Genomic DNA, 23,744 nt, shown 5'->3' with positions numbered 1-23,744 from the left:
AAAGAGAGGACACAAATTGGTCGGATGATCTGAACCACATGATGTTGATCCAAGGGACTTAGGGGCATAGATAATTTTACAATTAACCGTCCGCTGCTAATCACACTTTTTCAAATCCCCTCCCACTCCTCCGCACGCCGTTTTGGATCAACATCATGTGGTTCATATTAGAAGTTTGCACGGAGGGGTTAGTTTGCACCAGATACGTTCCCCGACAATTTAGCTTGTTATATCATCATCATTGTTGATGCGACTCTGTCCTCTTATCCCTTTTAACAATTCTGCTATATTTCATGATCAATGGTCGTTTATTTTTGGTCATCACCATTCTATACTACTGCATGCCGTCTTGCAGCAGTCATCTCTCTATTCTCTATTTGGCTTGGTTTGGGGAACATCTCTATATTACCATCGAGTTTGAAAGTCTCCTAAGAAAGGTCATAGTTGAAATACTGTCCTATGAAAACTTGAGATATTTGCTGAAGTATATATTGCGAAGACTACAATACGCTCTTGAGGCGGATATCATTGTCTACATCGACATTGTTCAAGAGTTGCATACGCCATTGCAGTATTTATTTGACTTTTGGATGTAATTTGTCTCTTCTTTTATTAAGTCTAGTGCAATGACAACTCTGCAAATGCAACGCCATTGCAGTATTTATTTGAGAGGAAGTGTTAAAAGATATAACAGTCAAGGGTATTAGTGTAATCTTTTAGCATTGGGTTTTCCTTTTCTCCCATGTACTCTATATATAGTCACTATTAGACCCTAATATTATCATCCAATTGAGCCTCTTTATTTGTAACAGTATAATCTTGATATTATTCTGAGTTATCAATAAATTTTCCTTTTTCCAAAAAAAGAAATATGCCATCGGAACCGTACAATGAAATTATGCAGGACAGTATAACCGCCATGATCAGCACTGAACCAACTGCCAACTGAATCATTGTTTGATGCATATTTTCCCCCTTGGTCATCATAACGTTGGTTCTAAGCTGACTCTTTATTCTTGCAACTCTTCTATTGCAGGTACAAGAACACTATAGCATGGCAACATAATCTTACAGTGTGCAGGTGACAAGTCGGCTAAATCTAACATAACAGCAAACATGATAACTGCAAAACATTTATTCACTCAGCCCGAGAAAATCTTTGGGCAAATATTCATCAAAGATAGGTTTTCGCCATTAGCCTGAAAACAGAATAAAACGCTGTCACATCCAACTGTCATAACCAATACTGAATTTAGGACACAAGAAATATTTTTTTTCCCGAAGCTACCACTGATCTTGCGCATACTATTTTCAATGGGGCAAACTAAATATCGATACAGAAATTTATGAAATGATCAGAGTTCGTAATGAAGTGTCATGGCACAACACATATAATGTACTCCCTCCTCTATTCTAAAATAATACTACCTCCGTTCTTGAATATCTGTCGTCCGCTAGTTTATTTTTAACTAAACGACGACAAAAAAAAGAATAGAGGGAGTAGTTGTTTTAGCTCTTGGTTTTTATATCTATTCAAATAGGTGATGATGAACCTAGACACATATATAAAACACATACATTAACTATTACATGAATCTTACTATTTCCCTAAAACAAATTTTATTTTGGGACAGAGGGAGTAGCACATTCAACAAAAGGCAAAAAAAAGGCACTAAGGTGCCGTTTGTTTCACATATTGGTAACGTATTGATGAGTAACTAATAATGTTAAATCATGTTTGTTTAAGTTCAACCGTAATCGATACCATACTACAAATAGATATCGCCTTATTCAAATTTGTTACCGCCGGTATTCGAGTGTGAATCGTTACCGTTACCATTTACGTTACATTCGTGAACCAAACGGCACCTAAGGTGCTGTTTGGTCCAGCACTAGCAACGTCAATGGTGATGGAATCAATTACAGCGCCAACAGTTGCAGTGCAAGAGATACCAAAAACTTGTTTGGTCAGCGGTGCAGCCTGCGAAGGGAGTAGATAGCGTGCGTTCTGGCCGTACCAAACAGGAAACATTGTTATCTATTTACGCTGTGAAAGGATGGCTAAAACGCGGAAACAAACAGCCTCTAAGTAGTACTGGTCCATAGCCTTGAGAGTCTTCAATTACACCTATTTAAGTTCGAGTCAGTGTCACGTTTCAGTGTATGCACGTATGCATGGTGTACTTGTGACATGAAATGTGACCTTTACTTCAAGGAGAACAATGAACTAACAGAATGTAGATAAATATACCCTGTTCCTACTAAAATCACACATTGACATCTTCCATGTGAAGTTTTATACCGCAATAATTGCAAGATTTAAATGAAATGGTAACAGATAAATGAACCTGCTAGGTGTATTTTGCTGCTATCTCACGCATCAGGCTTTCAGGAGCTGCAGGAAAAAAAAGGATAAGTAGAAATACTAGCTTACAGTATCAATAACAAGGATATGTACTAAAAGATTTTCCATGTAAAAGATTAACAATATCTTGGGAAAACACGATACCTTCTATACCACCGGTGAAATGCTCAAATTGACCCATGGCTTGTCTAATAAACATTTCCACACCACTAACAACTTTAACTCCACATTCTTCTGCTTCTCGAAGAAGCCGAGTAACTTTTGGGGCATATACGGCATCAAATACCACATCATAGAAACCCAAGGCTTTCTGTATGATCAAACACACTTCGGCATCAAGTTGTACTAATGTAGTAATGTTTGTGTCAATTTTGGAGTAAGGGAGGAAGAATAAACAAGGTCCTAACTTATGTGAAAACAGTATAAGCATAGATTGCATGTTACACAAACTCAGACCTTTAGATAAAACAATCTGTTATTCAGATTTGTTACTAGGTTACTGCACCTGCTTCATTAGATGTATTTGCAATGTTTTCCTCACGGGTTCTCTCTAAAAAATTCCTCCAACTAAATTTAAATGATCTTGAGTTCTTGATAAGATTAGCAAGAAGAATTTTATGTTTGCAGTTACCATTCATGATTTATGCATTCAGAGGATATTACTATTTATAATGGAAGGCTATTACTATTTATTCTTGTAAGACAAACACGGACAAGAAAAACATCAGATCTCAAAGATCAACCATTTTTAGATTAAAAAAACAGTCTCCAATTATGTATGTGTGAAAGAGAAGGAAAGGTGTGTGGACACCTTTGGAATAGGAGTACCATCAACATTTGGGTACATCCCCAATGATGTTGCATTAGCAAGGATCATCCCTTCTTCAGGTCTGAAAGTTTCCAGGTCTTCTAATCTCAGGGCCTGACCACCAATTGCATTGGCAAGACGTACAGCCTTCTCTGGTAATGTGAAATATTTTTTGCATTAATTAAGGACCTAAGATATAACCATCATTAATCTGAACACACATGCAAATGCAGCATGAATGGAGAAAAGAAACTACTGTAATATAGCAGCAGTGTAGGTTGCAACTGCAGAAAACATTCTGGTAAAAGAACTTCACATATAAAAAAACGTCATAACACTAGGCTACCAAAGGCAGGCAAATTGGTTATTTATGAGCACATGGATGGAGCCACAAGCATAGTAGTAGTATCATGATCCATATGTACAACAGAAATGCAAACCAACATGGGATTCGAATAGTAATATGCATTAATGCATAAGCAGAAAGGTGAACCAGAATTGAGTTCAAAAAAATCAACTTGAACTTAAGGCCTGCTTGGCAGCAGGGTCCAGGTTCCTTGCGAAACATTTCAGATTTGGTTTCTCATCATAAATAGTTTCTTGGGTGAAACAGAATCACTCTATTACCATTTGGCTTGAAGGCTGGTGTTGGGGGAACTGGGATTTTTTATTGCAAAACTGGAAGAGGATTACAAAAGGGGGAGGTGATCACCCGGCTACTCCTAGGAGCCAGGTAATTCCTCTCTGCCAAGACCTTGACGCCTACCCTACCTTTATAGATGCCAGGCAGTCTAACGAACTAGCAATAAACTAGTAGATTGATCTGCTACAACAGATAGACTCCATAAAACTAGCTAACCGACTGAAGAGATAGACTACATAAAACTAGCTAACCAACTGAAAAGATAAGCTCTATCCCTTAAAGGGAGTTATCTTTTGTAGGCGCCTGGGCCTCTGCCTTCCTTCATCTCCGGTAGGTGCGCTCAAACAGAGTGTCCACAACACTTCCCCCCTCATAAGGAAACAGCACATCCTCGAGCTGAAACGAGGGAAACGAGTCTTTGAAATTCTGTTGGCAACTCCCAGGTGGTATCAGAACTGGAACGCCCGATCCATTGAACTAGAAGTTCCCAGTTGCCGTTGTTGAGTCAAATTCGTAGCACTTTTTCTGGAACTGGCAATACTCTGCCATTTTTAATGCGCGGGAAGGGTGCCACAGATGTAGGCGGCTCACCCACGAACTTCTTCAAGAAAACCACATTGAATACATCGTGAATGCGCGAGTTAGGTAGCAGCTCCAGACGATACGCCACAGTACCAATGCATTCCAGCACTCTGAAAGGTCCATAATATTTTGGAGCTAACTTCCCCTTAGCTTTATCAGTGAGGGTGGCTGCGATGCAATGATGTAGGCGCAGCCACACCCAGGCACCCACCTGAAACTCCACATGACGATGGTGTCAGTGTGCATCATAGTTTCTCTTCATAATTTCCTGGGCGTGCAGCAACCTCTCCTTTTATCTCTGCAAGGAAGGAATCTCATTCCACCAGTTGAGTGTCCACAGCTGGCACCCTGGATTGGCCCTGCTCATAGGACAGTAGAGTAAGAGGGTCGCACCCGTAGACCACATTGAATGGAGTGGTGTGCAGTGCTGTCTGGAACGACGTGTTGTAGCAGAATTCTGCCCAAGGCAACCAATGCAGCCAGCTTTTTGGTTGATCTCCTGCAAGGCAGCGCAGGTAAACCCCCAAGATGTGGTTGGTTACCTCGGATTGTCCATCGGTCTACGGGTGGAACGCAGTGCTCATCCGCAGCTTAATGCTGGAGAGGGTGAACAGCTCTGTCCAAAAACGGCTGGTGAAGACGGGGTCGCAGTCGCTGACGATGGAGCATGACGATGTTGTCAAAGAACGCCCGGGCCACCGAAACTGCGGTCTACGGGTGGCCCAACGGGGTTATTGGAAACCCTAACCCTAGAATAGGGTTGGGCAGTATTAATATGTCACATAACTGGGCCAGGCCCATTACAAGGGACGGTGCGGGTGCCTCAATTGTCATGGTGAGCTCCTCGAGGAGAAGCTCGTTCCGCACGGCATGAAAGGTGGGAAATGGCACGGTCCGCTTGATGAGAGCCTTCATGTGGCCGTACCGAGGACTGAGGCCACGAAGAAGGTTCAGCACCAGGGTGCGGTCGGCGACAAGCTCGCCGAGATCACGGAGAGAGTCTGCCATGCCCTTCATCTGGCGGCAGTATTCGTCCACGGACAGTTCCCCCTGAGAGAACAAGTGAAACTGGGCGTCGAGGTGGAGCGCCCGAGCCTCCCGATTCCCGAGGAACTGGTCCTCGAGAGAGAGCCACGCCTGACATGTTGTGTCCGACTGATCATGGATGATGTCCTGCAGCTCGACGGTGATAGTGTCGTGGAGCCACGAGATGACCACGTTGTCCATCTGGACCCATGATGGAGACAATGGGGCTACGGGGTCGTCGAGGACGTGGTCAGCAAGGGCGAAGCGTCGAAGGGTGAGGACCACCTGAGCGCGCCAGCGAGGGTAGTGGGAGGACGTCGGGTCCAACACGACGGACACGAGGGACCGTGTGTTGTGAACCCCAGCGGCCTGGGAATGGAGTGCGGCGATGGTGTCGGCGTCGAGTCCGGAGGCATGAGGGAACGTGGTGACCTCCCCCCCCCCCCCCCCCCCCGGGGAGGCACAATGGGAGGGGGCGGCGTGTCGCGGTCGTGGAGAAGACGCTGGCCAGTGGCCAGCTGAGTGGTCAAGGCCTGCCCCATAGCGCGTTCCTGCTCCCAAGCGAGGGACACGGTGCGTTGACGCTCTTGTGATGCGGCCACAGCGGCCTGGATGGTGGCGGCCAGCGCGGAGTCGGCAGTGGGCGCCATGGGAGCCCAAGTGACGCCAGGGATCGGTGGGCGACTGGTTTGAAAGCCAGGGGCGGCGGCGGCCGGGAGACTCGGTTCGGCGACGGGGCAGCGAATTTGACGCCGAGTGCGAGGGCACCCGTGCACGTCGGGAATCCCGAGAGATCGAGCCCAGCGGAGGAGGACCGGGCGCGCGCGGCTGGGGGCGGCGCGGACGCGGCCGGGCAGGGGAGGCCGGCGAGGGGAGGTGAGAGGGGGTGGCGGCTGGGAGGGGGACAGCCGACGGCTGGGAGGGAGAGAAGAGAAAAAACATTTGCCTCTATACCATATTAGAAACCCTAACCCTAGAATAGGGTTGGGCAGAGTATTAATAGGTCACATAACTAGGCCAGGCCCATTACAAGGGACGGGTAGCTAACTGTTAGACTGTGTGTGTGAGTGTGTGTGGGTCGGCACCACTATTGGGCTGTTGGCCCATTAGGGTTAGGGTTGAGTCTATATATTGTACCCCACTCCGATCAATACAACCACTTCACTATTCTACAAGGTATCAGATGGCTAGGGTTCCTTCTTCCTCCCACCCCACAGCTGCCATCTCCCTGCTTCCACCTCACAGCCGCCTTCTGCCGACGCTGCCCCCGGGAGGCTAATCCTTCCCTCCCGGGGGCGGCCTCCCTCCCCATCTGTTGGCTCTGCTCCCCTTCTCCTTCGCGCCAACCGTGGCCACTTGGTCCCCCAAGTCGCTCTTCCTTGGCACCCCGCTCACGCGGCGGTGGTGGCGCAGGCCGCCGTGAAGCGCCGCAAGGAGGCCCCCCCTCGACACCGTGATCCAGCGACGCAAGAAGCTCAAGCTGGTGCTCAAGCTGCGCAACATCCTGGTGGTGCAGCCCGACCGCGTGATGAGCCTCCACGACCTCGATCGCTTCCGCTGCGACCTCGGCCTCAGCCCACCAGCGCCACCACCTTCTAGGCCGCGACCGCGACCTTCCTCCCCCGCCCCAACCTCCTCCGTCGTCGGCCAGGCCCCGCCGGCGCCGCCGCCGTGCGTCCCCTGCCCCAACCTCCTCCGCCGCCGGCCAGGAACATCCTCCCCTGCTCGGTCGCTGTCGCCACTCCTCTGCTCGGCGCCGCCGCCGCCCCTTCCCTGCCCGACCACGCCGCCAGGACTCCACGCCGCCTCCCGCCCTGGCCGGGGCTACGTGCGCCCGCGCGATCGAGGGCCAGACCACGCCGCTCCCGGTCCACGCTAGGCCTGCGCCCTTCCCCCAGCGCGCCGCTCTCCCCGCCACTGTCGGCCGTGCCCGGCGGCTCATCCTCGGCGTCCGCGCCCCCAGCACAGCGCCCTTCCCGGCGTTCGCGCCCCCACGCACAGGTCTTCTTCTCGCGCGTTTGCTGTGCAGCCACTGCAGTGCTGCCATCGTCGGGCCTCCGCCGACCTCCTTACCTAGCAGTGCCTCACCCTTCGAGCTTCTCCCTTCGCCGGCGCCGTCATCATCCCTTGCCAGGACCGGTGCAGGCCCTGCCCGGCTGGACTCGCCCCGCCGCCCACCCCCCCCCCCCTTCATCACCTTCGTTGGATCCGTTGCTGCCGCGGCCTTCCCGGCTGGATCCACATTGTTGCGACCTTCTCGACTCGATCCGCCATCCCTTTGGCTGGATCGTGTCTTCCCGGTTGGATCCGTCGCTGTCGTGGCCTTCCCGACCGGATCTGTCGTTTCCCCTTCTATTCTGCCACGAGCGCGAACACCATGACTGGCGCAGACGCGCGCGCTGCTGTCGGCCTCCCTAGCGGGGCTCCTTGACACTCGAACAATCGAAGAAGCAGGAAGGTCGGCCTACTGATGCCCTTTTGTTGTGTCGTCCTGCCGATCGTTGACGCTCGAACGTTGACCCCTCCCGAAGATCAGGCTTCTGCTGCGTGTCTCCCGACCGTGAACAACTCGACTTCGACTACCTCGGCCTCTAGGGGCTATCGTCTTCTTGAAGCACACACCGGTCTCTACTCCAGCCGCAACATTCGCGCCATCACGACGCTGCGACTGCGGGGGATTTCAACCCGTCGGCTCCTACCTTCGGCCTCTACTCCAGTCTCTTCGTGTGTGGTGCCCCCGTTGCGACTGTGGGGGGATGTTAGACTGTGTGTGAGTGTGTGTGGGCCGGCACCACTGTTGAGTTGTCGGCCCATTAGGGTTAGGGTTGAGTCTATATATTGTACCCCATCTCCTATCAATACAACCACTTCACTATTCTACACTAACAAGGGTGAAGTGGGCGTACATGGTTAATCTGTCGACGAATGTAAGGACCACCGTCTTGCCACCAACACGCGGAAAGCCCTCGACGAAGTCAAGGGCGATGTCTGCCCACACCGTGCCTGGGACCTTGAGTGGCTGCAGTAAGCCGGTGGATGCAGGTGTTCAGATTTATTCCGCTGGCACACCGCGTAGCTCTTGATGAAGTCCTTGACAAGTCGTGCAGCGTTGGTGTTGTAGAAGGACGCGCGAAGATGGTGCAGGGTCTTCTGGATGCCTTCATGCCCGGCGTCGTGGGCAGTGGCAAGAATGGACGACCATAAAGCCGACGTTGTGGGAATGAAGTCGTGGTTGGAGTAGATGAGCAGATCGTCCAATATGGACCATCCTGCTGCCACGTCCTTCTCGATCTTTGCCCGGAGTTGTGTGGCATCCAGCCGCTCAGATATCTCTTGCAGCCGAGGCTCTTCTGAGCGCCTCTATCATGCCTGCCAACTCGATCGTCATTCTCAGCTTCCCTTTTCCATTTCCACGTCCTGGGCTACTCAGGCCTTTGACCTTGTTCATTGTGATCTCTGGACTTCTCCTGTCTTTAGCCTCTCTGGTTACAAATACTACCTGGTCATTCTGGATGACTTCTCTCATTTTCTCTAGACTTCCCTCTGTGGCTCCTTTCACACCCTCACCCACTTCTTCGCTTGGGTCTCCACACAGTTCCGTCGTCCGGTTCGTGCACTCCAATGCGATAACGGCCGCGAGTTCGACAACTACGCCTCTCAATCCTTCTCTCTCCCACGGCGTTCAATTGCGACTATTGTGCCCCTACACTTCCCCTCAGAACGGTCGGGCCGAACGGATTATCCGCACCACCACCAACATGATCCACTGCCTCCTCTTTCAGGTGTCTCTTCCTGCCAGCTATTGGGCAGAGGCCTTGAACACTGCTACCCATCTCCTCAACTGCCTTCCCTCCAAGGCGGTGAGTCACCCCACCCCCACTTCACCTTCTACCCCCTCATATGTCCACCTTCGAGTCTATGGTTGTGCGTGCTATCCCAACACCTCTGTCACTGCCCCACACAAGCTCTCCACCCACTCCACTCGTTATCTCTTCCTCGGTTACTCCCCTGACCACAAGGGGTACCAATGCTTTGACCTCCTTACCCACCACGTCATCATCTCTCACCATGTTGTCTTTGATGAGGAGGTTTTTCCCCTTGCTGATCCCACCTCCCCACCCCCCGACCTCGATTCTCTTCTTGATGCCGACAGCGTCAACGTCTCTCTTCCGCTGCCCTCTTTCACGCATGCGCCTCACGCGGTCCTGCCAATCCCGCCTCTCCTGCCTGCGCCACACGTGGCCCTGTCAATCCCGTCTGCGCCACGGGCGGCCTCGTCGACCCCACCTGCGCCATGCGCGGCCCCGCCATTTCTGCCTGCGCCTCGCACAGCCCCGTTGACCCCACCCGCGCCATGCGCGGCCCCGTCTCCACCTGCGCCACGCGCGGCCCCATCGTCGAGCGCAGCCCCACCGCCTTCGTCTGTGCCATGCACTGCCCCCTCGCAGGCGTCCCATTCGGCACGCTTCGCCGACCCTGCCCGCGTCTACCATCGTCGCGGGTAGACCGACATACCGGTCCCTCCCACCCCACCGGCCCATCCCTGCATCGAGCCACCGGTGTACCACCCGGTCGCCATCCATCATGACCCTAGCCACGTTCACCCGATGGTGACTCATCGTGCGACCGGCGTTCTCCGCCCCGTCGACCGGCTGGTCCTGACAGCCGACGCTCCTCCAGACGCCTCCCCGGTTCCCTCCTCCGTTCGCGCCGTCCTCGCGGATCCCCATTGGTGTCGTGCCATGGAGGAGTACGTGGCCCTACTGGCCAACAACACCTGGGACCTGGTGCCGCGCCTACCAGGCACCAATGTGGTCACCGGCAAGTGGATCTTTCGCCACAAGCTGACCTCGAATAGCTCGCTCGACCGCTACAAGGCCCGTTGGGTCCTTCATGGTTTCACCCAACGCCCCAGAGTAGACTACGATGAGACCTTCAGCCACGTCGTCAAGTTCGCCACCGTTCGGGCCGTTCTCGCCCTCTCTCGGGACTAGGCGGTCCTTCAGCTCGATGTCAAGAATGCCTTCCTCCACGGTACTCTGACCGAGACAGTCTACTGCAGCTAGCCCACCAGCTTCGTCGACTCCGCTTGTCCGGATCTGGTCTGCCGTCAAGCAGGCGCCGTGGGCCTAGTACAGTCACTTGGCCTCCCTCGGCTTCGTCAAGGCCAAGTCGGCCACATCCCTGTTCATCTAACGGCGCGACGACGACATCGTCTACCTGTTCTTCTATGTCGACGACATCGTGCTCATTGCGTCTGGTGCTGACCTTCTATAGCGCACGATCGTCGCCCTTCAGCGCGAGTTCGCAATGAAGGACATGGTACCTCTCCACAACTTCCTTGGCATCACTGTCGCGCGTCGTCCTCAAGGTCTCTTCCTACACCAGCGCCACTACGCTCTCGACATCCTAGAGCAGGCTGGCATATCCGACTGCAAGCCCTGCTCCACGCATGTCGACACTCAGGCGAAGCTCTCTCAGGATGACAGACCCCCAATCGCCGACGCGGTGTCCTACTAGAGCCTCACCAGCGCCCACCAGTACCTGACCTTCTCCAGGCCCGACATCGCCTACGTCGTCCAACAAACGTGCCTTCACATGCACACCTCGCGGGAGCCCCATCTCAACGCTCTCAAGCGGATCCTGCGCTACCTCCGTGGCTACATTGACTACGGCCTTCTCCTTAGACCCTCCCCGATGTCGAAGCTCGTGGTCTACACAGACGCTGACTGGGCTAGCTGCCCCAACACGCGCCGGTCCACTTCCGGTTATGTCGTGTTCCAGAGCGTCAGCCTCGTCTCCTAGGCTACCAAGAGACAACACGTCTCTCGTTGTCTCTCACTCTAACGCTGAGGTCGAGTACAGCATGTCGCCAACGGCGTGGCCGAGGCTTCATGGTCGCGCCAGCTTCTCCAGGAGCTCCACAGCCCCCTCCAACATGCCACCCTCATCTACTGCGACAACGTCAGCACGGTCTACCTCTCCACCAATCCCTGCAGCATCAGCGCACAAAGCACGTGGAATTCGACCTGCACTTCGTCCGTGAGCGTGTCGCCGCCGTTGACGTTTAGGTTCTCAACGTCTCGACCACACTGCAGTTCGCCGACACCTTCACCAAGGGGTTGTCGTCGAGTGTCTTCGTCGAGTTTCGATCCAGTCTCAACATTTGTACAGGATAGAGTTGAGACTGCGAGGGTGTTAGAGTGTTGTATGGGAGTTACATGTTTGCCCCTTTGTAATGGGCTTTGGCCCACCTGACTCTATAATATACACCCAACTCCTGGATTAGGGTTAGGGTTTACATTCTCCAACAGTGCTCACGGCGTCTAGTGACACCCTCCTCCAGCGCACGATCGCCGCCTTGCAGCGTGAGTGCACGATGAAGGACCTAGGTCCTCTCCACCACCTCAAGGTCACCGTGGAGCGCTGCCCCTAGGGCCTCTTCCTTCATCTGCGCCATTACGCCATCGTCATTCTGGAGTAGGCTGGCATGTCCGACTACAAGTCCTGCTCCATGCCTGTTGACACTCAATCGAAGATCTCCGATGACGACGACACCCTGATCGGTTCGATCTCCGATGACGACGACACCCCGATCGGCAACGTGACGTCCTACTAGAGCCTCACCGGGACTCTCCAGTACCTCACCTTCACTAGGCGCGACATCGCTTACACAGTCCAGCAGGTGTGCGTTCACACGCACACCCCGCGAAAGCCCCACCTCAACGTCGTCCAGCGGATTCTTCGCTACCTTCATGGCAATCTCGACTACGGCCTCCTTTGGCTCTCTCCGACTTCTGAGCCGGTAATCTACACTGATGCTGATTGAGTTGGTTGCCCCGACACGCGTCAGGGCACCTCCGGCTACGCCATGTTTCGGGGCGCCAACCTCGTCTCCTGGTCCTCGAAGCATCAGCTCATCGTCTCATGCTCAAGCGCTGAGGCCGAGTATCACGTTGTGACCAATGGTGTGGCCGAGGATTCCTGGCTCCGTTAGCTTCTTCATGAGTTGCACAGCCCCCTCGCAGGTGCCACCCTCATCTATTGCGACAACGTCAGTGCGGTCTACCTCTCCACCAATCCCGTGCAGCAACAACACATGAAGCAGATGGAGATCAACCTCCACTTCGTCCGTGAGCGTGTCGCTGTCAGAGATGTTCGCGTTCTCCGTGTCTCGACCACTTCGCAATTCACTGATATCTCACCAAGGGGCTTCCTTCCACAGTTTTCACCAAGTTTCGATCCAGTCTTAACATTTGTACAGGATAGAGTTGTGACTACGGGGTTGTTAGTGTAACTGTGTATTTCTCTCCTGTAATTGGCATTGGCCCATATACTCAGCTATATCAATATATTCCCAACCCACATTAGGGTTAAGGTTGCATTCTCCTAACACATAATCACATACTCCCTCTGTTTCAAAATGTAATTAGTTTGCCTTTTTCAACCTCAACTTTGACCATTCGTCTTATTCAAAAAAAATCACGAAAAATTGGGGAGGAAATTAAGTCATATGTAAAGTATATTTGATAATAAACAAAACCGCAATTAATTTTATTTTTTTCACAGATTTTTGAATAAGACGGGTGGTCAAAGTTAGGATTGAAAAAGTCAAGAAAATTATAAATTGGGATGGAGGGAGTATTTTCCTAGACTTGTTTTTTCCATCAAAAAAACTACTGTAATATTCTTCTGTGTAGCCTCAAGGTATGCACGTAGTTGATGATAGAAGCACCATACCAGGCCCACCTGTATGTTATACATCGTTTCTTCTCCCTTCCACACACACACACACACATGGAAAATAAAATAAAACCAGAGCCAGCATTGCTACTCTGGTGGAGCTTGCCTCTGCTGATGGAAGCAGCGCTAGCCCATAGGAAACAGAAAAATGGGTTAAACCAAGAGAGGCAGTGAGATCCGGTGTCAGATGATCTGGTCTAGCGCAACAACAGGGACGACAAGAGGTTATAGGCATCACAGTGGCAACAAAACAGACATTTGGCCTCAGCCCCAATGGCAGAAGCAGGTAATTACTATTTACTACTTCCAATCAACAAAAAATGGTATTTCAGACCAGTAAAACAGTTTTACCCAGGTCTGAACTCTGAACATCAAATTTTCTTGACTGGAGGCAGCAGATGCAAAGAAAAGGGGAGGTAAGAGGGTGTAGATGATTCTTGTGCGAAACCATGTCCCACTCATTTCTCTTTCACTGTGTAAAAACAAGAAATGATTCTGCTGTATTGTTTTCAAACACCACTGCACCCAACTGTCATAGATTCTCATTTCTTGCTAGAACACGAGCCAAATGCCACCAAGACTCTTGAGAAACAATTGATGGCAAAACAACATCGCTATGTAGAACAAAACTAACTGTTCTGAAGACATGAGAGGAAACAAGATCTAGACATAAAAACAAAAAACATACAGACTGTCACACTGATGTTCGTTTTTATTACCTTTAGGATTGACAACCTCATGACAGATAACCAAAATAATATGGAAAACAATATGTTCGTATAGTAGATGCATACTTTTGTAGGTTAGGAGAATGCATGTAATTATGTTTCACCGGTACAACTCACATCCTTCCCAATTTTAGATCTAACGATGGATGTGCAGGATAGTAAATTTGTACTAGCTATACAATCTTAAACATCATGTATTGTAGAAATAGAGATCTTACCATAGGTGCGATTTGCTATAACTACCCTCGCACCCTTCTCCTTTGCCCCATAAGCAATTGCCTTACCAGCACCCCCAGCTCCTACAACAACAATAAGCCTACCAGCCAATGGTGAGATGACAGCATCCTTTGACCCTGGACCTGTGAAACATAAAGCGTCTGATATCTTTTCCATGGCACATGACTGTCGAAAGAGAATAGGAATTGTTAAAGAAACCTCCAATGCCATCCTCAATAGCAGATATAGCTCCAATGTAGTCCGTATTGTACCCCACTAATTTGCCATCTGGTCTTCTAATTATAGTGTTTATGGCTCCTATTGACTGCACATTCAATGAACAAAAATAGCATTCAAACAAATCGAGAATGATATGTCACAAATAACATAAGCTGTTGGAGAGAGTGGAATGCATAATGGGCCAACCCTAGAGGGTGGCTATACAGTAGTCATACACGGGCCTCATGGGCCTAATCCATATACACTAACATAAGCATTTAAAGATTGTGTGCTGCACCCAATTACCTTAGCAACTGGATCATGTTCATCACAACACTGTACAGCATCTACTTTGAAAGGAAGTGAGCAACTGCGACATAAAATCATAGAGTGCACTGAGGAAACTTTTTTTTTAAATATCATTAAAACATGCATATGAAAATGACTTGTTAGAGAATGATAAAGTAAGGCCAAGTTTGCTCGTCCAGGGACCATCCATGTTAACTCAGCTCCTAAAGTAATGTGTATTTTGGTTACTCCTGAATAATATATATATGTATATGTGTACAAATATTTAAGCTATTTTTGTCAAATGATATGAGTGTATTATGTATGCCATGAATGTTGAACTTGAAATAAAAAAGAAAAAATATCAGCAAAAATTACAGAAGAAACATATAGCTCCGTGCTACCATGCAAACTGATGGGGTTGGAAAATTCTGATTCCAATCTAAGAAACATTAGGTTATGGATCCATCAATATGCATTCATGATCTATGAGAAGCTGCTAATAAAGTTCATGCATATGGTCCTCAAGTCCACTTAAATCTAGTCCATCCAAATTACTGTTTCCACTCCCAAGTTTCAAGTGATACCCCAACTCATAAACAAATGTAATACTACAATTTTGCAGAACAAGATTTAGTACCTAAATCCTGAAAAGTCAGGAGATGAGTATGTCTCCAGAAAACTAGCAAGATTATCTCCAAGAAGTGGAAGATAAACAGCATTATATCCAATGGACTGAAGACATTTATTGTGTAAAATTGGGCTCTTGCTCTGTTTTACTGGGTTGGCTATAAGACCAAGAATCTTTGTATCAGGCCCAATACACTTTATGTTGTAAATGTCCAGTAAGTCCTCAACTGTTGGTTGTCCAGAAGCTGATGTCTTTGTAGCATTCAGTATCCCAAATGTAAGATATCCACCAAACTTGGGCGCTAACACTCTTGACATTAAACCTTTTTCACTCATTACGAGTCCAATCATAGGCACCTGTCATTTTTACTTGTCAATCAAATGGAAGTTTGAATCCAATATGGCATGAGAAAAAATAACTCTCTAAATCATAGACGTAAGTTAAGATTAAATGTTACTCCCTCCGTCTCAATATAATTAGGGCCCCTTTGGTAGGGCTTATTTTTCAGCTTCGGCTCTGGCTCATGCAAAAGTTGTGCCAAACACCTCTTTTTCAAATGGCTTCACCAGTGAAGTGCTTTTCCAAAATGAACTAGAGGGCATGAGCCAAAAAAAGTGGCTCACCCGGCTTCAACTCACGTCATTTTTGCACAATAGCCCTCCCACCAGTCCAAATTATTTTTTTTTTGGTCCTGCCCTCAATCCCTAACCACGTACAGGAGAGATCTATAAAAAGTAAACTATACAAGGGTCTTTCTGAAAAACAACCTATAAGCCGTTTTGCCAAATGATTTTTCAGAATGGCTTTGGCTCATCTAAAGAAGTGGCTTCACCTCGTGAGTCAGAGTCAAAGCTGTTTTTGGAGAAGCCAGAGCCCTGCCAAAGGGGCCCTTAGTTTTTTCGTTTTAGACTAAACATGCATTCATTAATTAACTTATGTATATAGTTTACATATGTCTACATTCATTATCATCCATTCGAACGTGGACGGAAAAAAAGGGCTAAAAAGAACTATATTTTGGGATGGAGGGAGTATATGGTAGAGATCCAATAGGATCCAGCTATTAGGGTAGGACAGGATTGGTGAGTAGTAATCTCCTTATTAGCTTCCAATTCTATCTCTAGGATTTCTTGAGACCAAAGCTACCATGTACTGTATATAGACAGTTCACGAGGCTTAGTACAATCATATGAATTGCTAAACTGTTGCCAAACAAATTTGGGAAGGCAAAAGAGTTTCTTTTTTCGGGATCAAAAAATAACAGTTTAATAAGAAAGAGGTTCTCTTGAAAAAATGTTTCTGCACAAGGTTCAGTTACAATTAGAATTATTACAATCTTACCAAATCATGGTTACAGATTCACACCACAACATTGAAGTTTTAACTTTGAGCCAGTGCATATAATAAGATAATTAAAAATCAACACCTCACATACATCTTTAGAAAACGATTAAGACCTACTCCCTCCATTTCAAATTATAGTTCACTTTGGCTTTGGCTTTGGCTTTGGCTTTGGTTTGGCTTAAGTCAAACTTCTGTATCTTTGACCAAGTTTATAGAAAACGCATCAACATTTACGACATCAGATTAGTTTAATTAGATTCTCCATAAATATGTTTTGCATTTAGTGAACTCATGGATTCTAATACATTTCTCTAGAAACTTGTTCAAAGTTAGAGAAGTTTGACTTAGAACAAAGCCAAAGTGAATTATAATTGCACCGGTCAACTTGCAATTTGCAAAGGTGAAAGGTCGATACTTAGCTGTGGAAAACTACGACAGCAGCAATGCAGCATTTCAACTCAATCTAAGCAACATTGGCATCATTGTTAGACTGAATCTGAGTTCTTAATGGCAAGAAGACACGTGAACAGATTATGGAGTACAATAATTCAGTATTAATTCGGAACTACTACAATTCTGGCATTTTCTGAACAAAGCAGGCCAGTGCAAGGTTATTTGCTTTCTATTGCACCAAAACATACAATTTTGATTTATTTCATATCCAAGTTGGGCAGGACATTTCAAAGCAAAAAGAGAGAGAGAGATGGAGTTCAAAGTCTACAATCTACATCAACATCTATGAGCTGGCCCAGGCCCAGCTTCGGTAATTCCACATTGGGACCGACCAGTTTATGTGAATAGTAAGTGCTAAATAAACTGCTACAATATTCTGACCACTCTGGTGCATGCAAACATATGTTGGAATAGTAGTCGAGAAATCATAGTGCTAGAGCTGTCTAGGAAAATACGGTTGTAGATCCAAGTTATAGCTAATAGAAGTCTAATAGATTGATTGTCATAAAAATCATTTTGATGAATGTTAGTTATTTCACTACCTTTGGTTTGCAAGGCTTAGAGTAATGGTTAATCAACTGTTCAAGCTTGCTAACTCTTCCACAACCCACCTAGCAACATTGGTTCTAGAGAAACTCAACAGAATAATATTGAACCACAGTGATGGATGTATTCCTAATAAGTTTGATCATCCTAAATGGTGTCAGTAAAAATGGGCATGATGATGTGAAGATGCATGACAAATCAAGTGTGGGTAGGTTCTTGTGGGCGGCGGGTGAAGAACGAAAAGCATTTCGCTCAGGAAAACACTTACTTGGCAGTGTACCATCACTTGGAACATCCGTGATACATCGACAATGTCCTTGGCGGTTGTTGCAACTTTCACTATATCAGCTCCAACTGCTTGTATACTAGCGACAAGATTTGTAATTTCCTCACATGATGGAGTATATTCATAATTATGTGAAGAAACAATAAGTTTACATTTCTCTGGCTTATGGCCAGCAATAAAGCTCATAAATTTGTCTGCAACCTGCAAATAAATAAGTTTGTCACTGTTGGATGAATATTTTCGGTAGTAGCTACATGACTATCTACTGATACACAAGTGACAAAAAAACGTCAGGAACAGCATTCACAAATCAAGGCATCTAATGGAGGCTGAATGTTTTAGTGAAAATTGCTCCTATAGTTTTGAACTTAAATGAATGTGCCATTCAATATGCTCTTTATTACATAATCCTGAACAACATAGAGCACTGGAAATAAATTGTCCACAGATTCCTGAGATAGTGTAGAAATAAATGTTCAGACGAGTGGTTAAAAAATTAACAAGACAAAATACTACTATCAATGCGAAAGGGCCTCTAGCCTAGTGGTCAAGGGCTTCCGAGTAGCACCTCCAAGTCCTGGGTTCGACTCCCCTTGGGAGCGAATTTTCAGGCTTGATTAAAAGAATTCTCTCGCTGTGTCCCATCCGCTCTCGGGTTACGATGTCCTATGCGCCACCCTCCGTTTGGACCGTTGCAAAGTGGACGGTTGACGTCGGTCCGTTAGTGATAGGGGGCCGGGATTCGGGGATTTTCTCGGCCGGGACCATTGTTTCGGTCTCTTCTTAATATAATACCGGAAGAGCAATCTTTCCCTCCCCGACCGAGTTTTTAAAATACTACTAGCAATACCCTGGTATAGCCATTACGAGCATAAAAAGAACTCGGCCTGTGGAGGGTAAGATGATATTACAAGCATAAAAAGAACTCGGGCCTGTGGAGGGTAAGATGCCATTACAAGCATAAAAAGAACTCGGCCTGTGGAGGGTAAGATGCCATTACAAGCATAAAAAGAACATGACCTGCGGAGGGTAAGATAGCCCCCACGCATTGCATTAGGAAGATCTTCTCACATTCTCACACATGTTAAGAAAACCCCTGAACCCCTGCCCCACCCATACATAGCAGCACCATAGACTTGTCCTATGCTTAGGCACGGGATAGGCGGGAGGATTTTTTTAACCTCAACCTGAAATTCGCTCCCACGAGCCTAAAATTCGCTCTCACAAGAAGTCAAACTTAGGACCTGAGGAGCATAGTTGTTAAGGCGGCAAGGCAAGGTAAGGCGACTGACCCCCTTTCTACCTTTTAAGTGATAAGGCGTAAGATGAGGTGGGGCCTTAGTAATATATAAAAATAGACAATAAAAATAGAATATATAAGAATATAGTCTTAAATAGATAGGATAATAGTATTATAGTAACAAATAGGAGTGCAAGTTCAACATAAACCAACATAACAGACTTAAAGTTCAACATAAACAATAGATAGTAGTAGATAACATTCTCATCTCTCAATAGCCATCGTCAAACTCATCATGAAATGTAGGAGCATTCTCTTCTCACACATCACAAATCTACAAAGGATAATTCACACCCATAACCATATCTAGAGAACTAAATAATTGATCAACTGAAACTAAGTAACTCACACTAAAATAGAATCCACATCTACTGAAACTGGAAAAGAGAGCCGAGCGGAGAGGGGAGAGAGCGAGCAGAACAACGGTACTGGAGGGGTGATTGGCGAGCTCGCGGCGCCGAGAGGGGAAGTCGGCAAGCTTCCAAGGGGAGGGCGGAGCCACGCCGGGGATGGGATGGCAGAGCCGCACCGGCGCTAGAGATGGGGACTTTGCCAGGGAGGGCGTAGCCGCGCCGAGAGGGGGAGGACACGAGGAAGTCGTCGACGGCTGAAGATCGTCGTCGTCGCCGCCAGGGGGAAGTTCCTAAGTGTCGCACCGCTTGGAGCCCAAGACCTAACCATGCGTGACCGGCTGGCCGCAAACAGAAAAGTCGTGGCCCTTACCCTAAGGTATTCCACACTAGAACCTCCAAGGCGTCTTCAGGGCGACGCCTTACCAGCATCTGAGGCGCTAGGGCGACGCCTTGAAGGACAAGAGGAATGCCTTAGCCCTTAACCTTGCCTTACCGCTTAAGCGACGCTTAAGTGATGCTTAACAACTATGCTGAGGAGTGCTATTCATACCACCTAACCAACTTAGCTAGAGGCCCTTTCGCAAGCATAAACAGTAGAAAACCTTTAATTTATATTTCTTTGGTAAACAACCCATGTCCCTTTTGCCAAATAATAATCAATATGGTTGCAAGACCTCAAGATAGTTTCTACAAATCAACGAGACTAAACCTTTCCCCGCAAATACAGAGAGACTTCTTCGAACCTGTGACCTAGTTGCCTATTCTTTTTTCACATATATGCTCTTTACTCTACTTGTTTTCCTCCAATGAGACTGGCAATACCGTTACCCCAACACCCACCATGCTTACCACTGAATTAGCAGGCACATTACAGGCTTACAAATGCCCATACTACTGCTTCCACTGCCACCACTTGCGGCCTGTGGCATCTTCACCACCTCACCACTTCCCTGCCAACCCCAAACCTACCCAACTGAAATCACTGGTTATGCTGTATGCAGCATGCCCCACATCCATGCCTTAGTGGTTTGAAAACTTAGATTCTAACCCTATGTTGCAATCCGTGAGTCAAAGAGCTGCTTATCGCATAGTATAGCATTTAACTTCTGGTACTGGTTAATATGTTAGCATGAGCATTATTCACACCAATTTCCATTTTTTCTCCAGTTTCAGTGACTACATATAATATCTAAATTTATATTTTAATAATTGCTAATATGAACAAGACTAAATGACTAATGGACAACTAAAGCATATTAAAATAATTGAAAATTATCATTTTTCAGCTAGGGAGATGTATGCATAATGTATTGACATTATATTTGACGTTCTTACGGGGACAGCCCACTTTAGATTTGTGGTAGTACAAACTGTACTTGTACCAAAATTCCAACAACAGTCATGGGATGTTATACACGTAATTTTTATCCCACTTGCATTATTTCAAGTTCCAATTGTCCAGGCAGTTCAAAAGGCATAACAGATTTGATTGTTCAAACAAACGAACCTTCAATTCAATATCAACATAGTCTACACCTAATTCCATTGCTAAACGTAGTGTCTCAAATCTTGTGGTGTCATCACCTTCATATTGGCCTCCTTCCCAGACAGGTCTGCGAACAAACAAACAGATGCCTACATCATTTATGCAAGTTAAACTGGCATTTCTTGCTATAAAAAATATATATAATATAACTAACAACTACAAGAAACTCAGATGTTTTATCAGACTTCAGCAAAGAGATGTGTGTTTTGAGAAACAGCGCAACAAATATTTTGAGAGCATAAATTCAAAATATTTAATATAATAAATGAAAGAAACATAGAATTCAAAAAATTTCCTGTTAGGACCACTTCTTTCAGTACACTATGGTGGCGGGATAATCAGATCCATTGGTCTAATGATGGGTGTAATGTTATGGCTGATGATACTCAAACAGTGCAGTGTCAAGACAGCAATGATTACGAATATAGGAAGGCTTCACGCTGCCCCAACAAGAATATCTATCTCCAGAAATAATTGATCAGTTTTCAAGGACAGTTATTTGTTTTCATTCTTTTTACTGATTTTAGAATAAGTATGGCTCACCTAGCAACTTAATGTAAATTGACAAGCAAGTCAGATATGTTGTCCAAGTCACCCTTAAAATTTATATGAAAATCAAGAAAACTTAATGAAATTAACTCTTGAATATTAAAAAAACTGCTTATTCGGTGATTTCTTAATATGGAAAACAAAAGAAAAGTAATTTCAGAAAAAATAAAAGTTGAAGTGAACAAAGTGACATAGAATGGCGACGCTTCCTTTCCCGCCGCCGGGCCTCTCCTCTCCCCTAGACCTCTCCTCTGCCCCCGACGCCTCTTCCCCTACCTCCACTAGCCCCACGCCGGTGCTCATTCCGGTCCCGGTGGCCAATCCCCTCCCCTCCTCCCCGACATCGGTAGGGTCCTCCATTGATACAGAGTGTGGTGGGCATTCCAAGGCGCAGTTGTGGTGTGAAGACGGCGCGGCTGGTGAAGGTGGTGTTGCCCCGGGGGTTGTCCTGCTTCCGGGTCGGCCTTCCTATAAGGAGGTGTTGGTGTCATCGCAGCCCCCTAGTTCTCGTCTCGTGGGAGGGAGCGATGATGGTAGCAGGGTGATGGTGGAAGGACGTCGTGCCCGTCGCTTGGCCCGCCACCCTCCCTGGCCAGCTCCCAGGCCCGTTTCTGTTGATCTGCGGAGAAGATGCTTCAATTGCTTCTCCACTAATCACCGGGCGGCGAGGTGTAGGAGTCGTGTTCGGTGTTTCCTCTGCCGGGGCACCATGTGAACGTGTGCCCGCACAGGCAGACAGCCCTGGCCGCTCCTAGGCGCAAGTTGGTGTGGCGGCCAGTTTCCAAGGAGGTTCTGGCGGTCGCTGGTGCGGAGCGCGCCATGTTGGGTGGCTCTGCGCTGGGTGGTTCAGTTACCACAGATAGCGGGAAATGACGTACTCGTCGTGGACAGCGAAGGCGTAGGACCGAGTCTGGTGATGGGCTTGGTGGTCATGGCATGGCCGGCGGCGTTCCTTTGCTTTTGCCTTCGGGAACACGTCGCCCTCTACTTTGGATAATCCTCGACCTTTGAGAATTGTTGGGCGTTCCGGGAAAATCGATCGTGCTGAGGTAGAACTTCGTCGTGCTCTGATCGTCAGCATTATTGGGCAGGAAGGATCTGGTTGCGCCATGGAGGTTAGGGATGCGCTCGCCTCAAGGTTTGGCCTTGACACTGATGCGCTCCGCCTACGTCGTGCTACGCCAGGATCCTTCCTCGTCTTCTTCCCTTCAGAGGACCTGGCGGTTCGTGTTATTAGTGAGGGAACGTCGCTCCACGTCCCTCCTCTAAGGTTGCATGTTAAAAGGTGGTCTCGGCAGGCTTTTGCTTCTGGTAGCAGTGTCTTGTCTTCCCCTCTCAACGTTGAGCTCCGGGGTATCCCTGCTCACCTCTGGGAATGGAGAGGCCTTGCTTGGTCCATACTGCCTGATTCAAGGACTGCACCCGAATTCTATCGGCGTGGAAGACATGTCGGTTATCAAGTTGAAGGCATGGTGCCGCTTTCCTGATAGGCTGCCGGAGATGTTAGACCTGCATGTTGTGGAGCCGGCGGTCCTTGGTGAAGACGGACATTGGGTTCCACGCTCGTTGGTGTTCCCTGTGGCAGTGAAGATTTTTGAGTCGGAGGGGTCCTTGGGGAGGAACAACATCCGCCACCTCCATCGGACCTCTCTAACGATGATCGTGATCAGGTTTGTCGTGTACGACGAACGAGGCGGCTGAGTAATCAGGCCTCTTTTCCTCAGGCCTCGGTGCACTCGCGGCTGGGCCGGCACATTCATTCGGTGCCGGCGCGTGAGGGACCTTCTGACGATTCGGGTTGTCCATTAACTCCGGTGGAAGGTTTGGCGGCGCCTATTTCTCCTAGGCGGGTCTCCTCGGCTTCGTTGGCTGGACCAGTTGATGCCCCTGCCCTCCCGCGTGGTGCGGTTGAGGAGCTGGCGGCGCCTAGTGTTCAGGTCTTGTTGGATCCTTGTTCAGAGATGGTTAACTTGGTGTTGCATGCTGTGGGACCAGATGATCAATTTGGAGGTACCCATGTTGATATAGCTGTTGTTCAGGAGGTTGCTTCGACTCTGGCTGGACAGAGTGCTGCTGTGAGCTGTAATGACAGAGTTTCTTCTGGTTTGTTGTTTGGGT

General features: G+C 47.9%; 1 protein-coding gene across 1 annotated transcript in view; it reads right to left on the bottom strand.

Annotated features, from left to right (window-relative positions):
* Positions 1-797: 797 nt before the first annotated feature.
* Positions 798-23,744, bottom strand: part of LOC100285997 (uncharacterized) — a 29,602-nt gene continuing 6,655 nt past the window's right edge. Inside the window, exons 2-11 of the mRNA NM_001158885.3 lie at positions 21,039-21,144; positions 17,861-18,079; positions 15,259-15,605; positions 14,637-14,700; positions 14,331-14,436; positions 14,114-14,254; positions 3,177-3,325; positions 2,510-2,675; positions 2,349-2,395; positions 798-1,199 (exon numbers count right to left, since the gene is read on the bottom strand). Of these exons, the coding sequence (NP_001152357.1) occupies positions 2,352-2,395; positions 2,510-2,675; positions 3,177-3,325; positions 14,114-14,254; positions 14,331-14,436; positions 14,637-14,700; positions 15,259-15,605; positions 17,861-18,079; positions 21,039-21,144 (1,342 nt within the window). The 3' untranslated portion in view covers positions 798-1,199; positions 2,349-2,351. The remainder of the gene's footprint in view (positions 1,200-2,348; positions 2,396-2,509; positions 2,676-3,176; positions 3,326-14,113; positions 14,255-14,330; positions 14,437-14,636; positions 14,701-15,258; positions 15,606-17,860; positions 18,080-21,038; positions 21,145-23,744) is intronic.

The sequence above is a fragment of the Zea mays genome, chromosome 3 (genome assembly GCF_902167145.1).
Source record: "Zea mays cultivar B73 chromosome 3, Zm-B73-REFERENCE-NAM-5.0, whole genome shotgun sequence".
Lineage (NCBI taxonomy): Eukaryota > Viridiplantae > Streptophyta > Magnoliopsida > Poales > Poaceae > Zea > Zea mays.
The sequence above is the reverse complement of the archived record's forward strand: the minus strand, read 5'-3'. Positions and strand labels throughout refer to the sequence as shown.